A 21,310-nucleotide genomic window follows, 5' to 3' on the forward strand; every position below is an offset into this window, starting at 1 on the left:
GCTTACAATTGATGTGGGTAACTGATACATGGGTGTCTCAAACCCTCATTGGTACCCCTAACAAATAACTAATACCTCATTATAATGTTTTTACTGTTGGTGTCTGAAATATGCCATGTATGAAAGTATGTATTTGCTAAGATAATTGGAGACGACCATCAAATACCTAAGAGCCTCACTCATTGACTGTGTTCTGTAAGAAGAGTGGGTGACCGTTCAGTCATGTTGTTCAGACATACTGTAATTGATGAGTACATTTACACTGCTATTTTGCCATGGTCAATAGCTCAACGCTGTTGAGGCTGTGAGAGGGCGCAACTTCAATTACCTCAATGATAGTCAATGAAGCTGCGTGCACCACCCCCATCTCCTCCTTTCCCATTTTTTGGAATCCCTGACAGATTAATCTTACCACCATCCTGTTTGTAAATTGTGTATGGCCAAGATATGGATGATTTAGTGGGACATAACAGTGGACAGGTATGGTGTGTTTGTTAAATGTATCAACAATTATGATTACACTCATATCAATAAAGTAGTGTTAAAATTACATAAACATTGACAAATAAACCAGACATATTAACACTTTAACAATGTTGTTTATTTTTCATACAACACATTTAGTCAGCCGATTGTGTTGGCAAAATAAAGCTAATTTTTTCAAAAAAATGAAGGTAACATTTCGGTTACTCATAAATCTACAAAGTCTCCATGACTTGAGAAAGATTCATCCATGGTATTTTCTGCGCTGACACGTTCTGGGCTGGTTGAGGGTGTGGGCATTTGTCCTGTAGGCACTGTGGGCTGGCATGTGGTTGTTTGAGGAGGTTCATTGTGCAAAACTGATGCTGGTACAGATGTAGATGGGTTATAAGGTTGTGTGTTTAAAGACTCATTTTGAAAGATTTGCGAAGCACTTTGTGGGTGAGGTAAAGTAGGTTGTGACTGACCAATCTGGCTCACATATGATTGGGAACTACTATAGGTTTCACATCTTGCCATACGGTTGGCCGGAACAAATTGGGTGACCATAGGTGTCTGGTGCCTTGATGGCAGATTGTAGGGCTGTGTACTAGCAAAATGAGCAACACTACTATCACCCACAGACATGCTGGAGGACATTGATTCATAATGTTGGCTGTAGGTGGTGCTTGGATCAGACTTTTGCCAATATTGCTGAGTTGTGGCACGGGCATGAGGCACAGAGGGAGGAGCAGACATTTGCCCATATTGCTGGCTACTGTCACGGGCATGAGGCACAGAGGGAGGAGCAGACATTTGCCCATATTGCTGGCTACTGTCACGGGCATGAGGCACAGAGGGAGGACCAGACATTTGCCCATATTGCTGGCTACTGTCACGGGCATGAGGCACAGAGGGAGGAGCAGACATTTTCCCATATTGCTGGCTACTGTCACGGGCATGAGGCACAGTAGCAGACATTTGCCCAGAATCATGTGTGTAGCAATGGGCAGGAGGAAACCAAACAGGAGCAGACATTTGGGGATAACTATGTCTTACGGCAGGAGGTGGAAGCATGGACGAGGGTGCAGGCATTTCCTGTGATTGTTGTGTCCCTACATTTTGTGCATTTGGTATATTGTTAGCAGATGGCATCTGTATTTGATGCTGGGCAGCTCACCATTGTTCAATGGGACCTAGCACCTGGTTTGGTTCCGGCTCTCCTTGGCTTGCAGCAATGAGGGTCAAGATTGCAGCACGTACTCGTTCCTGCCGTCCATCAGGAACTTTGCCAAGGCAAGGAGACAGGGAGCGACAAAACCGATCTACAGAATTTTCTGGTGTCATGGAATTGAGTATGGATAAAACTCTAGCATCAATGAGCTCGGGCAGCATACGTGGCTGTTCATGTCGCCTGGTTCGCCTATCTCGGAGAGTGTGTGTTAGATACTGAGGTAGATTGGCTGTTGATGCTGCCTGTGGTGCTGGGGCTGCTGTTTGTGATGTTGTTGGGGCTGTTGTTTGGGTGCTCTCAGGACCAGCATCAGTGGATATTTCTGCAGCATCAGACACCTGCTCATCAGGCTGCGTTGATGGAGTGGGGTCTGCTGGGGCTTCGCTCTCTGATGCCGAGGTACATAGCACTGATCTTGCTGTTGTTGGCGATTCATCAGAGTCCTCAAGGTTGTCATCAGTCCTAGGATAAAATAACTTTAACAGTTTATGTCACAATGATAAACTAATCGTAATTAACATTCCCAAACCCTTTTTAATGTAAATAATGAAGTTATATTTTTAACGTTTGTCTTGGTTAATTGAACATATAAACATGATGATTCTTGAAAGCACAAATGTACTTCTGAATGATACCTAGTGATCAAAGATTTGCCAGACTTAAGAAAAATGTAAATATTTTTAAATGTGTGAAAATACAGGGTAGTTAGTTTAATATGTTGGGACAATCATACACAGTGACACGGATTTAGCTCCAAGATTGGACGAAGAAAGGCTAAGTTTCTTGAGAACACATATTGGCGTTTTTTGGAAGCACCTGACGTGGAGGGGATTAAATTCCTGCCTAAACTGGTCTCTTGCTGACCGCCATCGCCGTTTAACCAAAGCAACTGTTGGAAAAGATGAAACACAACAAGTCACATTCCCAATAATAGCCAAATATTCATTAAACAACACAATGTGTTCAGCTATGTTGGAGTTTAAAAGTATTATGCTTTGGATCATCATGCCTGGTCCCAAAATACATTTTTTTTTTTTTAAAAAAGCTAATCCCTTGCCATTGAGACTAAGAATTGTGTCACCATTTAGCACCATGTTATTATTTTACAAAATAGGATTTGACTAGCATGAGCACTCTTATAAACTGTTGGCAAAAACATAGCCTGCAGGACTGTGGCTGGGTATAACAACACAAACATTACCATAATTATCAAAGACCATTAGCCATATGTAGGGGCTTCACTTGTGTGAATAATTGTGTATGATGACATTAATTAAGTGTAAACATTTGATTGCAATCAGTCACACACAAACTGTGGTGTGCCCAGCAAGACATGTTAAAATCAAACACTCCAAGGAGCTACTATGTTCGATTTTTGGTGTATGTTGTTTGCAAAATAGCAGTCAGCACATGTTGATCCTTAGATGTTTAACATTATATTCTTTCTAATTTTTTTTTTTTATTAAAAAATATGAAGACTTTTCGGGCAACACTTTTTGCATATAGTACACCGGTCAATAAACAGATATACCAAAAAAAAAACATTGTTCCGCATAATAAAAAATAATGTTAGACATCTATGGAGATATGCTTGAAGACAGTTCACAGTGCAAAACATGATTTAACATGTAGACAACTAGGCCTTGAGTTACCTAGGTATTTACTAGTTTTTGCAAACATGAAAACTACACTTTTCACAATATACAGATACACACCCGAAATAAAATGCTGCCACAAACACACACTGCATTTATCTTCATTTTCTAACAAGCATGGTTCATTAGTAATTATAAAATCAAACACAGGGTACATAATGGAAAGTACTAAGAATATTGTAAAGTGTATATGATAATGTGCAAGTAAATATAAAGCTTAACAACACATAAGCCGAATGCTTATGATGGTAAGACATGGACCATAACATATATAAAGCACAATATGAAGTAGTGTTATATGTTTCTATGAATTCAATGTTCAATACAACAAGGAACATCTATGGGTAAACTTACCAAACTTGGCCTGCTTTGCTGGAGAATATGTGGACCAACCACGTCTGGGGTACAGATGCTCAGCTATAGCAAACCAAGCACGTTCAATCGCCAGCCTGTCATGGTACCCTTCGCATCGTGTGTCCCATAGTTCAGGATGTTGCTCCACCAAACTTATTAGCCGCTCTGTGTCCACAGGGGGGGACATAATATTATCCAGTCAGCAGAGTATAAAGATGGCAGCACTCTGATAACTTGATATCTTCACCTCAGAGCCTAAAATGATGTCTAGACTTATGTGAAACTTTTGGCCACTCAATGTCTAGACACCTGTCTGCTATTGATACAATTGCTTCGAATGTTAACCCTCAAATTTTATCAAATCCGTGTGCGGTACGTGTTGACACGCACCCATTGACTTTACTCAGTCCGTGTGATCCATGCGCTCCCATGAACACTGACATGTCTTTGTATTTTGCACACGGACACACGGTCTGCAAAAAATCAATGACATGTGCAGAGACACATTGATTTTAATGGGTCTACGTGTGTCAGTGTCTCCGGTACGTGAGAAAACTGACACCTCACGTAGCGGAATCACTGACGTGTGAAACAGGCCTAAAGGTACCGTCACACTAAACGATATCGCTAGCGATCCGTGACGTTGCAGCGTCCTCGCTAGCGATATCGTTTAGTTTGACACGCAGCAGCGATCAGGATCCTGCTGTGATGTCGCTGGTCGCTGAATAAAGTCCAGAACTTTATTTGGTCGTCCGATCGCCGTGTATCGTTGTGTTTGACACCAAAAGCAACGATACCAGCGATGTTTTACACTGGTAACCAGGGTAAACATCGGGTTACTAAGCGCAGGGCCGCGCTTAGTAACCCGATGTTTACCCTGGTTACCAGCGTAAAAGTAAAAAAAACAAACAGTACATGCTCACCTGCACGTCCCCCAGCGTCTGCTTCCTGCTCTGACTGAGCCCGGCCCTAAAATGAAAGTGAAAGCACAGCGGTGACGTCACCGCTCTGCTGTTAGGGCCGGAGCTCAGTCAGTGTCAGGAAGCAGACGCTGGGGGACGAGCAGGTGAGCATGTACTGTGTCATGATCTCCATGGCCAGAGAACTAGCATAAGCCTCTATAAGAACAAGCTCTTGGAAGATGTAACTGTACTGACCATGAACTAAACCTACCGCATCAACTAGAAGTAGCCAGGTAGCATGTCCTACTTTTTATCCCTATATGCCCAGCACCGGCCGGAGAACTAAATAACGCTAGCAGAGGGAAATATAAGACCTGACTCACCTCTAGAGAAATGCCCCAAAAGGAGACAGAGGCCCCCCACATATATTGGCGGTGATTTGAGATGAAACAACAAACGCAGCAGGAAAATAGTTTTAGCAAATTTGAGGTCCGCTTTCTAGATAGCAGAAGACAGAAAGCATACTTTCATGGTCAGTAGAAAACCCTAACAAAACACCATCCAGAAATTACTTTAGGACTCTGGCATTAACTCATAATACCAGAGTGGCAATTCCTGATCAACAAGAGCTTTCCAGACACAGTAACGAAACTGCAGCTGTGAACTGGAACCAAAATACAAAAACAAAACATGGACGAATGTCCAACTTATCTAGTAGATGTCTGGGAGCAGGAACAAGCACAGAGAGGCTTCTGATAACATTGTTGACCGGCAAGCATCTAACAGAGAAGCCAGGTTATATAGCGACACCCAGATCTAATCAGAACAGGTGAACAAGGAAGATGATGTCACAAGTTCAATTCCACCAGTAGCCACCGGGGGAGCCCAGAATCCAAATTCACAACAGTACCCCCCCCTCAAGGAGGGGGCACCGAACCCTCACCAGAACCACCAGGGCGATCAGGATGGGCCCTATGAAAGGCACGAACCAGATCAGAGGCATGAACATCAGATGCAGTGACCCAAGAATTATCCTCCTGGCCGTATCCCTTCCACTTGACCAGATACTGGAGTCTCCGTCTGGAAACACGGGAGTCTAGGATTTTTTCCACAACGTACTCCAACTCACCCTCAACCAACACCGGAGCAGGAGGCTCAACGGAAGGCACAACCGGTGCCTCATACCTGCGCAATAACGACCGATGAAAAACGTTATGAATAGAAAAGGATGCAGGGAGGTCCAAACGGAAGGAAACAGGGTTAAGAATCTCCAATATTTTGTACGGACCGATGAACCGAGGCTTAAACTTAGGAGATGAGACCCTCATAGGGACAAAACGAGAAGACAACCACACCAAATCTCCAACACAAAGCCGAGGACCAACACGACGGTGACGGTTGGCAAAAAGCTGAGTCTTCTCCTGGGACAACTTTAAATTGTCCATCACCTGCCCCCAGATATGATGCAATCTCTCCACCACCGCATCCACTCCAGGACAATCCGAGGATTCCATCTGACCGGAGGAAAATCGAGGATGGAACCCCGAATTACAGAAAAACGGGGACACCAAGGTGGCAGAGCTGGCCCGATTATTGAGGGCGAACTCCGCCAATGGCAAAAAAGCAACCCAATCATCCTGGTCAGCAGACACAAAACACCTCAGATATGTCTCCAGGGTCTGATTAGTCCGCTCGGTCTGGCCATTAGTCTGAGGGTGAAAAGCAGACGAAAAAGACAAATCTATGCCCATCCTAGCACAGAATGCCCGCCAAAATCTAGACACAAATTGGGTTCCTCTGTCAGAAACGATATTCTCAGGAATACCATGCAAACGAACAACATTTTGAAAAAACAGGGGCACCAACTCGGAAGAAGAAGGCAATTTGGGCAGGGGAACCAAATGGACCATCTTAGAAAAACGGTCACACACCACCCAGATGACAGACATCTTCTGAGAAACAGGCAGATCTGAAATAAAATCCATCGAGATGTGTGTCCAAGGCCTCTTAGGAATAGGCAAGGGCAACAATAATCCACTAGCCCGAGAACAACAAGGCTTGGCCCGAGCACAAACGTCACAAGACTGCACAAAGCCTCGCACATCTCGTGACAGGGAAGGCCACCAGAAGGATCTTGCCACCAAATCCCTGGTACCAAAAATTCCAGGATGACCTGCCAATGCAGAAGAATGCACCTCAGAGATGACTCTACTGGTCCAATCATCAGGAACAAACAGCCTATCAGGCGGACAACGATCCGGTCTATCCGCCTGAAACTCCTGCAAGGCCCGCCGCAGGTCTGGAGAAACGGCTGACAAGATAACTCCCTCCTTAAGAATACCTGTGGGGTCAGAGTTGCCAGGTGAATCAGGCTCAAAACTCCTAGAAAGGGCATCCGCCTTAACATTCTTAGAACCCGGTAGGTACGATACCACAAAATTAAACCGAGAAAAAAATAATGACCAGCGCGCCTGTCTAGGGTTCAGGCGCCTGGCGGTCTCAAGATAAATCAAATTTTTGTGGTCAGTCAATACCACCACCTGATGTCTGGCCCCCTCGAGCCAATGGCGCCACTCCTCAAACGCCCACTTCATGGCCAAAAGCTCCCGATTCCCAACATCATAATTCCGCTCAGCGGGCGAAAATTTACGGGAAAAGAAGGCACAAGGCCTCATCACGGCGCAGTCAGAACTTTTCTGCGACAACACTGCCCCAGCTCCAATCTCAGAAGCGTCGACCTCAACCTGAAAAGGAAGAGTCACATCAGGCTGACGCAACACAGGGGCAGAAGAAAAACGGCGCTTAAGCTCCTGAAAGGCCTCCACAGCATCAGGGGACCAATTAGCAACATCAGCACCCTGTCTAGTCAAATCGGTCAATGGCTTAACGACATCCGAAAAACCAGAAATAAATCGACGATAAAAGTTGGCAAAGCCCAAAAATTTCTGAAGACTTTTAAGAGAAGAGGGCTGCGTCCAATCACAAATAGCTTGAACCTTGACAGGATCCATCTCAATGGAAGAGGGAGAAAAAATATATCCCAAAAAGGAAATTCTCTGAACCCCAAAAACGCACTTAGAACCCTTGACACACAGAGAATTAGACCGCAAAACCTGAAAAACCCTCTTAACTTGCCGGACATGAGAGTCCCAGTCATCCGAAAAAATCAGAATATCATCCAGATACACTATCATAAATTTATCCAAAAAATCGCGGAAAATATCATGCATAAAGGACTGGAAGACTGAAGGGGCATTAGAAAGACCAAAAGGCATCACCAAATACTCAAAGTGGCCCTCGGGCGTATTAAATGCGGTTTTCCACTCATCCCCCTGCCTGATCCGCACCAAATTATACGCCCCACGGAGATCAATCTTAGAGAACCACTTGGCCCCCTTTATGCGAGCAAACAAATCAGTCAGCAACGGCAATGGGTATTGATATTTAACCGTGATTTTATTCAAAAGCCGATAATCAATACATGGTCTCAAAGAGCCGTCTTTTTTTGACACAAAGAAAAAACCGGCTCCTAAGGGAGATGACGATGGACGAATATGTCCCTTTTCCAAGGACTCCTTTATATATTCTCGCATAGCAGTATGTTCAGGCACAGACAGATTAAATAAACGACCCTTTGGGTATTTACTACCCGGAATTAAATCTATAGCACAATCGCACTCACGGTGCGGAGGTAGTGAACCCAGCTTGGGTTCTTCAAAGACGTCACGATAATCAGACAGGAACTCAGGGATTTCAGAGGGAATAGATGATGAAATGGACACCAAAGGTACGTCCCCATGAGTCCCCTTACATCCCCAGCTCAACACAGACATAGCTCTCCAGTCAAGGACTGGGTTGTGAGACTGCAGCCATGGCAATCCCAGCACCAAATCATCATGTAGATTATACAGCACCAGAAAACGAATAGTCTCCTGGTGATCCGGATTAATACACATAGTCACTTGTGTCCAGTATTGTGGTTTATTATTAGCCAATGGGGTGGAGTCAATCCCCTTCAGAGGAATAAGAGTCTCCAAAGGCTCTAAATCATACCCACAACGATTGGCAAAGGACCAATCCATAAGACTCAAAGCGGCGCCAGAGTCGATATAGGCGTCCGTAGTAATAGATGACAAAGAGCAAATCAGGGTCACAGACAAAATAAATTTAGACTGTAAAGTGCCAATGGAAACGGATTTATCAAGCTTTTTAGTACGCTTAGAGCATGCTGATATAACATGAGTAGAATCCCCACAATAGAAACACAACCCATTTTTCCGTCTAAAATTCTGCCGCTCGCTTCTGGACAGAATTCTATCACACTGCATGCTTTCTGGCGTCTTCTCAGTGGACACCGCCAGATGGTGCACTGGTTTGCGCTCCCGCAGACGCCTATCGATCTGAATGGCCATTGTCATGGACTCATTCAGACCCGCAGGCACAGGGAACCCCACCATAACATCCTTAATGGCATCAGAGAGACCCTCTCTGAAAGTAGCCGCCAAGGCACACTCATTCCACTGAGTAAGCACAGACCATTTACGGAATCTTTGGCAGTAAATTTCAGCTTCATCTTGCCCCTGCGATAGGGACATCAAAGTTTTTTCTGCCTGAAGTTCCAAATGAGGTTCCTCATAAAGCAAGCCCAAGGCCAGAAAAAACGCATCCACATTGCGCAACGCAGGATCCCCTGGTGCCAATGCAAAAGCCCAGTCTTGAGGGTCGCCGCGGAGCAAGGAAATCACAATCCCAACCTGCTGTGCAGGGTCTCCAGCAGAACGAGATTTCAGGGACAAAAATAACTTACAATTATTTCTAAAATTCTGAAAGCTAGATCTATTCCCTGAGAAGAATTCCGGCAAAGGAATTCTCGGCTCTGATACCGGAGCATGAACAACAAAATCTTGCAAACTTTGTACTTTCGTGGCGAGATTATTCAAACCTGCAGTTACACTCTGTAGATCCATTATAGACAGGTGAACATAGAGCCATTCAAAGATTAGAAGGAGAGAGAAAAAAAAGAAAGACTGCAGCATAGACAGACTGGCAAGTGATCCAATCAAGAGCACACTAACTACTAGAGAAAAAAAAAAAAAAAAAAATTCTCAGCAGACTTCTTATTTCTCTCCTTTCTCAGCCAAGGATTTTAACCCTTTAGTGGGCCGGTCAAACTGTCATGATCTCCATGGCCAGAGAACTAGCATAAGCCTCTATAAGAACAAGCTCTTGGAAGATGTAACTGTACTGACCATGAACTAAACCTACCGCATCAACTAGAAGTAGCCAGGTAGCATGTCCTACTTTTTATCCCTATATGCCCAGCACCGGCCGGAGAACTAAATAACGCTAGCAGAGGGAAATATAAGACCTGACTCACCTCTAGAGAAATGCCCCAAAAGGAGACAGAGGCCCCCCACATATATTGGCGGTGATTTGAGATGAAACAACAAACGCAGCAGGAAAATAGTTTTAGCAAATTTGAGGTCCGCTTTCTAGATAGCAGAAGACAGAAAGCATACTTTCATGGTCAGTAGAAAACCCTAACAAAACACCATCCAGAAATTACTTTAGGACTCTGGCATTAACTCATAATACCAGAGTGGCAATTCCTGATCAACAAGAGCTTTCCAGACACAGTAACGAAACTGCAGCTGTGAACTGGAACCAAAATACAAAAACAAAACATGGACGAATGTCCAACTTATCTAGTAGATGTCTGGGAGCAGGAACAAGCACAGAGAGGCTTCTGATAACATTGTTGACCGGCAAGCATCTAACAGAGAAGCCAGGTTATATAGCGACACCCAGATCTAATCAGAACAGGTGAACAAGGAAGATGATGTCACAAGTTCAATTCCACCAGTAGCCACCGGGGGAGCCCAGAATCCAAATTCACAACAGTACTGTTTGTTTTTTTTACTTTTACGCTGGTAACCAGGGTAAACATCGGGTTACTAAGCGCGGCCCTGCGCTTAGCAACCCGATGTTTACCCTGGTTACCCGGGGACCTCGGCATCGTTGGTCGCTGGAGAGCGGTCTGTGTGACAGCTCTCCAGCGATCAAACAGCGACGCTGCAGCGATCGGCATCGTTGTCGCTATCGCTGCAGCGTCGCTTAATGTGACGGTACCTTTAGAGAATAGCATCCCCAGACAGGTGGCAATCCTGCAGCTGTTGGCTGTGCAATATAGCTGACAAAATGCTGCATCAGCCACAATCAGTGTTGGCACTGACCTTGGCTGTTTAAAACCCCTTAAATGCTGCTGTCAAGTGACTTTAGTACCTAAATGGCTAAGGCTATGTGCGCACGTTGCAGATTTGCTTGAGGAAATTTCTGCATGGTTACTGCATCTCTTAGCAGAAAACGCAGTGGAAATTCTGTACTTTTTTATGCGGATTTGATGCATTTCTATAAATTGTGAGCGCTAAATAAAGATATATTAAAAAAAATAAATAAAGGAATTGTGATGCATTTTCCTTATTCAACCTCTTCACGAGATACCGTCATTAATATTAACTACAGACACACACACACACCCATGTAGGAGCATTAACATAATTAACTTAGGGTACCGTCACACAGTGGCATTTTCATCGCTACGACGGCACGATTCGTGACGTTCTAGCGATATAGTTACGATCTCGCAGTGTCTGACACGCTACTGCGATCAGGGACCCTGCTGAGAATCGTACGTCGTAGCAGATCGTTTGAAACTTTCTTTCGTCGCTGGATCTCCCGCTGTCATCGCTGGATCGTTGTGTGTGACAGCGATCCAGCGATGCGATCGCTTGTAACCAGGGTAAACATCGGGTTACTAAGCGCAGGGCCGCGCTTAGTAACCCGATGTTTACCGTGGTTACCAGCGTAAAAGTAAAAAAAAACAAACAGTACATACTCACCATCTGATGTCCTTCAGGTCCCTTGCCGTCCGCTTCCCGCTCTGACTGTCTGCCGGCCGGAAAGTGAGAGCAGATCACAGCGGTGACGTCGCCGCTGTGATCTGCTTTTACTTTCCGGCCAGCAGTCAGTCAGAGCGGGAAGCGGACGGCAAGGGACCTGAAGGACATCAGATGGTATGTACGTTTTTTTTTTTTTTACTTTTACGCTGGTAACCACGGTAAACATCGGGTTACTAAGCGCGGCCCTGCGCTTAGTAACCCGATGTTTACCCTGGTTACCAGCGAACCTCGGCATCGTTGGTCGCTGGAGAGCGGTCTGTGTGACAGCTCTCCAGCGACCACACAACGACTTACCAACGATCACGGCCAGGTCGTATCGCAGGTCGTGATCGTTGGTAAATCGTATAGTGAGACGGTACCCTTACATATGCTGTAAAAAAATCAACTATTGAAATGCAATATGTTTATTTTTCAAAAAATAAAAATAAAACCTGCATGGGCTCCAGCAAAAATTTCATAACCAGCAGAGGGAAAGCTGACAGCTGATGTTACTATTCTGGAAAGGAGCCAATAACCATAAAGGTTCCCAGGCTAATAACAGCTCACAGCTGTTTGCTTAGCCTTTTCTGGCTATTTTACAGGGGGACATAAAAAATATTGACATGGGGTCCCCCTATAAAATCCAACCAGCAAAGGCTAGGCAGACAGCTGTAGGCTGATATTAATAGCCTGTGATGGATATTGGCAGCCCCACAGGCTAAAAACCATCAGCTCTCAGCCGTCCCAGAAATGGCGCATCTTATAGATGTGCCAATTCTGGCACTTGGCCTCGCTCTTCCCATTTGCCCTGTAGCAGTGGGGTTCATATTTGTGCGGTTGATGTCACCTTTTTATTGTCAAGTAATATCAAGCCCACAGGTTACTAATGGAAATGAATCTATCAGACACCTCTCCATTACTAAGCTGGCCTAATGTCACCTTACAATACAAAAATGACATTAACCCCTTATTACCCCATATCATATGCCACCGCTACAGGGCAGTGAGAAGACAGAGGCTGGGTGCCAGAATTGGCGCATCTTACAGATGCATGCCTCGTTTTGACGATGCGCTGAACTGCGTCGAACGCAACATGTTGCATTTTATTGCGGTCGGCGCAGCGCTAAAACGCATGCGGAGGCATCCGCTTGGCCTTCGTACCCAATGTTAAAGATAGGGTATGCAGGACGCATGCAGACGTAGGCGGAACTGAAGGAAGAGGTGTGGCAGTGAGCGGGGCTTAGGCTACTTTCACACTAGTCCGTCGGTACGGGCTGTCGCAAACCGTCAGCCCGACGGACAGTGTGTTAATGTAGCACAACGTGGGCAGCGGATGCAGTATTACAACGCATCCTTGGCCCATTGTGAGTTCCGGGGAGGAGGGGGCGGAGTTTCGGCTGCGCATGCACGGTCGAAAATGGCGGACTCGACGCACAAAAAACTTTACATGGAACGGTTTTTGTGCCGACGGTCCGCCAAAACACGACGCATCCGTCGCACAACGGATGCGACGTGCGGCAATCCGTCCCAATGCCAGATAATAATAATGAAAGTCTATGGAGAAAAAAACGCATCATGCGGGCAACTTTGCAGGATGCGTTTTTTCTACAAAACGACGCATTGAAACGTGCGTCACACGGCGCTAATGTGAAAGTAGCCTTAACGGAGGAAGAAGGCTGCCATCAGCAGCCCTGCCGAACGCTGGTGTGAAACTAGCCTAAGGCTGTAATTATAGCACCTTACATGTGTTACACAGATACATCATAGGCTTGTCCTGCCCTGCGCATGAAATGAAAGGCTAAAATACAATGTGGAGACTTAATCAGAGCAATGTTTTATTTACATTCAGAACTGGTTTAACCCCTTCACCCCGAAGCCTGTTTTTACCTACCGTATATACTCGAGTATAAGCCGACCCGAGTATAAGCCGACCCCCCTAATTTTGCCACAAAAACTGGGAAAACTTATTGACTCGAGTATAAGCCTAGGGTGGAAAATACAGCAGCTACCGGTGAATTTCAAAAATAAAAATAGGTGCTCCATACCGTTCATTATTGCCCCAAAGGAGGTTCCATATAAAGCTGTGCCATATATAATGCTCCATACCGTTGATTATTGCCCCATAGATGCTCCATATATAGCTGTGCCATATAGAATGCTCTGCACCGTTCATTATGGCCCCATAGATGCTCCTTATAAACCTGTGCCATTGCTCTGCACCATTCATTATGGCCCCATAGATGCCCCATATATAATGCTCTGCACCGTTCATTATGGCCCCAAAGATGCTCCTTATAAAGCTGTGCCATATATGCTTTGCACTGTTCATTATGGCCCCATAAATGCTCCTTATAAAGCAGTGCCATATATGCTCTGCACTGTTCATTATTGCCCCATAGATGCTCCTTATAAAGCAGTGCCATATATGCTCTGCACTGTTCTTATGGCCCCATAGATGCTCCTTATAAAGCTGTGCCATATATGCTCTGCACTGTTCATTATGGCCCCATAGATGCTCCATATAAAGCTGTGCCATATATGCTCTGCACTGTTCATTGTTGCCCCATAGATGCTCCATATAAAGCTGTGCCATATATGCTTTGCACTGTTCATTATGGCCCCATAAATGCTCCTTATAAAGCTGTGCCATATATGCTCTGCACTGTTCATTATTGCCCCATAGATGCTCCTTATAAAGCTGTGCCATATATGCTCTGCACTGTTCATTATTGCCCCATAGATGCTCCTTATAAAGCAGTGCCATATATGCTCTGCACTGTTCTTATGGCCCCATAGATGCTCCTTATAAAGCTGTGCCATATATGCTCTGCACTGTTCATTATTGCCCCATAGATGCTCCATATAAAGCTGTGCCATATATGCTCTGCACTGTTCATTGTTGCCCCATAGATGCTCCTTATAAAGCTGTGCCATATATGCTTTGCACTGTTCATTATGGCCCCATAAATGCTCCTTATAAAGCTGTGCCATATATGCTCTGCACTGTTCATTATTGCCCCATAGATGCTCCTTATAAAGCAGTGCCATATATGCTCTGCACTGTTCTTATGGCCCCATAGATGCTCCTTATAAAGCTGTGCCATATATGCTCTGCACTGTTCATTATGGCCCCATAGATGCTCCATATAAAGCTGTGCCATATATGCTCTGCACTGTTCATTATGGCCCCATAGATGCTCCATATAAAGCTGTGCCTTATATGCTCTGCACTGTTCATTATGGCCCCATAGATGCTCCATATAAAGCTGTGCCATATATGCTCTGCACTGTTCATTGTTGCCCCATAGATGCTCCTTATAAAGCTGTGCCATTGCTCTGCACCATTCATTATGGCCCCATAGATGCCCCATATATAATGCTCTGCACCGTCCATTATGGCCCCAAAGATGCTCCTTATAAAGCTGTGCCATATATGCTCTGCACTGTTCATTATGGCCCCATAGATGCTCCTTATAAAGCAGTGCCATATATGCTCTGCACTCTTCTTATGGCCCCATAGATGCTCCTTATAAAGCTGTGCCATATATGCTCTGCACTGTTCATTATGGCCCCATAGATGCTCCATATAAAGCTGTGCCATATATGCTCTGCACTGTTCATTATTGCCCCATAGATGCTCCTTATAAAGCAGTGCCATATATGCTCTGCACTGTTCTTATGGCCCCATAGATGCTCCTTATAAAGCAGTGCCATATATGCTCTGCACTGTTCATTATGGCCCCATAGATGCTCCTTATAAAGCTGTGCCATATATGCTCTGCACTGTTCATTATTGCCCCATAGATGCTCCTTATAAAGCTGTGCCATATATGCTCTGCACTGTTCATTATGGCCCCATAGATGCTCCTTATAAAGCTGTGCCATATATGCTCTGCACTGTTCATTATGGCCCCATAGATGCTCCACATAAAGCTGTGCCATATATGCTCTGCACTGTTCATTATTGCCCCATAGATGCTCCTTATAAAGCAGTGCCATATATGCTCTGCACTGTTCATTATGGCCCCATAGATGCTCCTTATAAAGCTGTGCCATATATGCTCTGCACTGTTCATTATTGCCCCATAGATGCTCCTTATAAAGCAGTGCCATATATGCTCTGCACTGTTCATTATTGCCCCATAGATGCTCCTTATAAAGCTGTGCCATATATGCTCTGCACTGTTCATTATGGCCCCATAGATGCTCCACATAAAGCTGTGCCATATATGCTCTGCACTGTTCATTATTGCCCCATAGATGCTCCTTATAAAGCAGTGCCATATATGCTCTGCACTGTTCATTATGGCCACATAGATGCTCCTTATAAAGCTGTGCCATATATGCTCTGCACCGTTCATTATGGCCCCATAGATGCTCCTTATAAAGCTGTGCCATATATGCTCTGCACTGTTCATTATTGCCCCATAGATGCTCCTTATAAAGCTGTGCCATATATGCTCTGCACTGTTCATTATTGCCCCATAGATGCTCCTTATAAAGCTGTGCCATATATGCTCTGCACTGTTCATTATTGCCCCATAGATGCTCCTTATAAAGCTGTGCCATATATGCTCTGCACTGTTCATTATGGCCCCATAGATGCTCCTTATAAAGCTGTGCCATATATGCTCTGCACTGTTCATTATGGCCCCATAGATGCTCCACATAAAGCTGTGCCATATATGCTCTGCACTGTTCATTATTGCCCCATAGATGCTCCTTATAAAGCAGTGCCATATATGCTCTGCACTGTTCATTATGGCCCCATAGATGCTCCTTATAAAGCTGTGCCATATATGCTCTGCACTGTTCATTATGGCCCCATAGATGCTCCTTATAAAGCAGTGCCATATATGCTCTGCACTGTTCATTATGGCCCCATAGATGCTCCACATAAAGCTGTGCCATATATGCTCTGCACTGTTCATTATGGCCCCATAGATGCTCCTTATAAAGCTGTGCCATATATGCTCTGCACTGTTCATTATGGCCCCATAAATGCTCCTTATAAAGCTGTGCCATATATGCTCTGCACTGTTCATTATTGCCCCATAGATGCTCCTTATAAAGCAGTGCCATATATGCTCTGCACTGTTCATTATGGCCCCATAAATGCTCCTTATAAAGCTGTGCCATATATGCTCTGCACTGTTCATTATTGCCCCATAGATGCTCCTTATAAAGCAGTGCCATATATGCTCTGCACTGTTCATTATGGCCCCATAGATGCTCCTTATAAAGCTGTGCCATATATGCTCTGCACCGTTCATTATGGCCCCATAGATGCTCCTTATAAAGCATTGCCTTATATGCTCTGCACTGTTCATTATGGCCCCATAGATGCTCCTTATAAAGCTGTGCCATATATGCTCTGCACTGTTCATTATTGCCCCATAGATGCTCCTTATAAAGCTGTGCCATATATGCTCTGCACTGTTCATTATGGCCCCATAAATGCTCCTTATAAAGCTGTGCCATATATGCTCTGCACTGTTCATTATGGCCCCATAGATGCTCCACATAAAGCTGTGCCATATATGCTCTGCACTGTTCATTATTGCCCCATAGATGCTCCTTATAAAGCAGTGCCATATATGCTCTGCACTGTTCATTATGGCCTCATAGATGCTCCACATAAAGCTGTGCCATATATGCTCTGCACTGTTCTTATGGCCCCATAGATGCTCCTTATAAAGCAGTGCCATATATGCTCTGCACTGTTCATTATGGCCCCATAGATGCTCCTTATAAAGCTGTGCCATATATGCTCTGCACTGTTCATTATGGCCCCATAAATGCTCCTTATAAAGCTGTGCCATATATGCTCTGCACTGTTCATTATGGCCCCATAGATGCTCCTTATAAAGCTGTGCCATATATGCTCTGCACTGTTCATTATGGCCCCATAAATGCTCCTTATAAAGCTGTGCCATATATGCTCTGCACTGTTCATTATGGCCCCATAGATGCTCCTTATAAAGCTGTGCCATATATGCTCTGCACCGTTCATTATGGCCACATAGATGCTCCTTATAAAGCTGTGCCATATATGCTCTGCACTGTTCATTATGGCCCCATAAATGCTCCTTATAAAGCTGTGCCATATATGCTCTGCACTGTTCATTATGGCCCCATAAATGCTCCTTATAAAGCTGTGCCATATATGCTCTGCACCGTTCATTATGGCCCTATAGATGCTCCTTATAAAGCTGTGCCATATATGCTCTGCACTGTTCATTATTGCCCCATAGATGCTCCTTATAAAGCAGTGCCATATATGCTCTGCACTGTTCATTATGGCCCCATAGATGCTCCTTATAAAGCTGTGCCATATATGCTCTGCACTGTTCATTATGGCCCCATAAATGCTCCTTATAAAGCTGTGCCATATATGCTCTGCACTGTTCATTATGGCCCCATAGATGCTCCTTATAAAGCTGTGCCATATATGCTCTGCACTGTTCATTATGGCCCCATAAATGCTCCTTATAAAGCTGTGCCATATATGCTCTGCACTGTTCATTATGGCCCCATAAATGCTCCTTATAAAGCTGTGCCATATATGCTCTGCACCGTTCATTATGGCCACATAGATGCTCCTTATAAAGCTGTGCCATATATGCTCTGCACTGTTCATTATGGCCCCATAAATGCTCCTTATAAAGCTGTGCCATATATGCTCTGCACTGTTCATTATGGCCCCATAAATGCTCCTTATAAAGCTGTGCCATATATGCTCTGCACCGTTCATTATGGCCCTATAGATGCTCCTTATAAAGCTGTGCCATATATGCTCTGCACTGTTCATTATTGCCCCATAGATGCTCCTTATAAAGCTGTGCCATATATGCTCTGCACTGTTCATTATGGCCCCATAGATGCTCCTTATAAAGCTGTGCCATATATGCTCTGCACTGTTCATTATGGCCCCATAGATGCTCCTTATAAAGCAGTGCCATATATGCTCTGCACTGTTCATTATGGCCCCATAGATGCTCCTTATAAAGCTGTGCCATATATGCTCTGCACCGTTCATTATGGCCCTATAGATGCTCCTTATAAAGCTGTGCCATATATGCTCTGCACTGTTCATTATGGCCCCATAGATGCTCCTTATAAAGCTGTGCCATATATGCTCTGCACTGTTCATTATGGCCCTATAGATGCTCCTTATAAAGCTGTGCCATATATGCTCTGCACTGTTCATTATGGCCCCATAGACGCTCCTTATAAAGCTGTGCCATATATGCTCTGCACTGTTCATAATGGCCCCATAGATGCTCCTTATAAAGCTGTGCCATATATGCTCTGCACTGTTCATTATTGCCCCATAGATGCTCCTTATAAAGCTGTGCCATATATGCTCTGCACTGTTCTTATGGCCCCATAGATGCTCCTTATAAAGCATTGCCATATATGCTCTGCACTGTTCATTATTGCCCCATAGATGCTCCTTATAAAGCTGTGCCTTATATGCTCTGCACTGTTCATTATTGCCCCATAGATGCTCCACATAAAGCTGTGCCATATATGCTCTGCACTGTTCATTATTGCCCCATAGATGCTCCTTATAAAGCTGTGCCATATATGCTCTGCACTGTTCATTATGGCCCCATAAATGCTCCTTATAAAGCTGTGCCATATATGCTCTGCACTGTTCATTATGGCCCCATAGATGCTCCATAGAAAGCTGTGCCATATATGCTCTGCACTGTTCATTATGGCCCCATAGATGCTCCTTATAAAGCAGTGCCATATATGCTCTGCACTGTTCATTATGGCCCCATAGACGCTCCTTATAAAGCTGTGCCATATATGCTCTGCACTGTTCATAACGGCCCCATAGATGCTCCTTATAAAGCTGTGCCATATATGCTCTGCACTGTTCATTATTGCCCCATAGATGCTCCTTATAAAGCAGTGCCATATATGCTCTGCACCGTTCATTATGGCCCCATAGATGCTCCTTATAAAGCTGTGCCATATATGCTCTGCACTGTTCATTATTGCCCCATAGATGCTCCTTATAAAGCTGTGCCATATATGCTCTGCACTGTTCATTATTGCCCCATAGATGCTCCACATAAAGCTGTGCCATATATGCTTTGCACTGTTCATTATTGCCCCATAGATGCTCCTTATAAAGCTGTGCCATATATGCTCTGCACTGTTCATTATGGCCTCATAGATGCTCCTTATAAAGCTGTGCCATATAGAATGCTCTGCAATGTTCATTATGGCCCCATAGATGCTCCTTATAAAGCTGTGCCATATATGTTCTGCACTGTTCATTATGGCCCCACAGATGCTCCTTATAAAGCAGTGCCATATATGCTCTGCACTGTTCATTATTGCCCCATAGATGCTCCTTATAAAGCTGTGCCATATAAAATGCTCTGCAATGTTCATTATGGCCCCATAGATGCTCCTTATAAAGCTGTGCCATATATGCTCTGCACTGTTCATTATGGCCCCATAGATGCTCCTTATAAAGCTGTGCCATATATGCTCTGCACTGTTCATTATGGCCCCATAGATGCTCCACATAAAGCTGTGCCATATATGCTCTGCACTGTTCATTATGGCCCCACAGATGCTCCTTATAAAGCAGTGCCATATATGCTCTGCACTGTTCATTATGGCCCCACAGATGCTCCTTATAAAGCAGTGCCATATATGCTCTGCACTGTTCATTATTGCCCCATAGATGCTCCTTATAAAGCTGTGCCATATAGAATGCTCTGCAATGTTCATTATGGCCCCATAGATGCTCCTTATAAAGCTGTGCCATATATGCTCTGCACTGTTCATTATGGCCCCATAGATGCTCCTTATAAAGCTGTGCCATATATGCTCTGCACTGTTCATTATTGCCCCATAGATGCTCCTTATAAAGCTGTGCCATATATGCTCTGCACTGTTCATTATGGCCCCATAGATGCTCCTTATAAAGCAGTGCCATATATGCTCTGCACTGTTCATTATGGCCCCATAGATGCTCCTTATAAAGCAGTGCCATATATGCTCTGCACTGTTCATTATGGCCCCATAGATGCTCCTTATAAAGCTGTGCCATATATGCTCTGCACTGTTCATTATGGCCCCATAGATGCTCCTTATAAAGCTGTGCCATATAGAATGCTCTGCAATGTTCATTATGGCCCCATAGATGCTCCTTATAAAGCTGTGCCATATATGCTCTGCACTGTTCATTATGGCCCCATAGATGCTCCTTATAAAGCTGTGCCATATATAATGCTCTGCACTGTTCATTATGGCCCCATAGATGCTCCTTATAAAGCTGTGCCATATATGCTCAGCACTGTTCATTATGGCCCCATAGATGCTCCTTATAAAGCTGTGCCATATATGCTCTGCACTGTTCATTATGGCCCCATAGATGCTCCTTATAAAGCAGTGCCATATATGCTCTGCACTGTTCTTATGGCCCCATAGATGCTCCTTATAAAGCTGTGCCATATATGCTCTGCACTGTTCATTATTGCCCCATAGATGCTCCTTATAAAGCTGTGCCATATATGCTCTGCACTGTTCATTATGGCCCCATAGATGCTCCTTATAAAGCAGTGCCATATATGCTCTGCACTGTTCATTATGGCCCCATAGATGCTCCTTATAAAGCAGTGCCATATATGCTCTGCACTGTTCATTATGGCCCCATAGATGCTCCTTATAAAGCTGTGCCATATATGCTCTGCACTGTTCATTATGGCCCCATAGATGCTCCTTATAAAGCTGTGC

At 44.5% G+C, this 21,310-nt stretch overlaps 1 protein-coding gene across 1 annotated transcript in view; it reads right to left on the minus strand.

The window, feature by feature from the left end:
* Positions 1–586: 586 nt before the first annotated feature.
* The window catches only part of LOC143765983 (uncharacterized), a 174,982-nt gene continuing 154,258 nt past the window's right edge, over positions 587–21,310 (minus strand). Inside the window, exons 3-5 of the mRNA XM_077253244.1 lie at positions 3,706–3,870; positions 2,513–2,585; positions 587–2,158 (exon numbers count right to left, since the gene is read on the minus strand). Coding sequence (XP_077109359.1) covers positions 1,639–2,158; positions 2,513–2,585; positions 3,706–3,870 — 758 coding nt within the window. The 3' untranslated portion in view covers positions 587–1,638. The remainder of the gene's footprint in view (positions 2,159–2,512; positions 2,586–3,705; positions 3,871–21,310) is intronic.

Source organism: Ranitomeya variabilis, chromosome 4 (assembly GCF_051348905.1).
Source record: "Ranitomeya variabilis isolate aRanVar5 chromosome 4, aRanVar5.hap1, whole genome shotgun sequence".
NCBI classification, from domain to species: Eukaryota; Metazoa; Chordata; class Amphibia; order Anura; family Dendrobatidae; genus Ranitomeya; species Ranitomeya variabilis.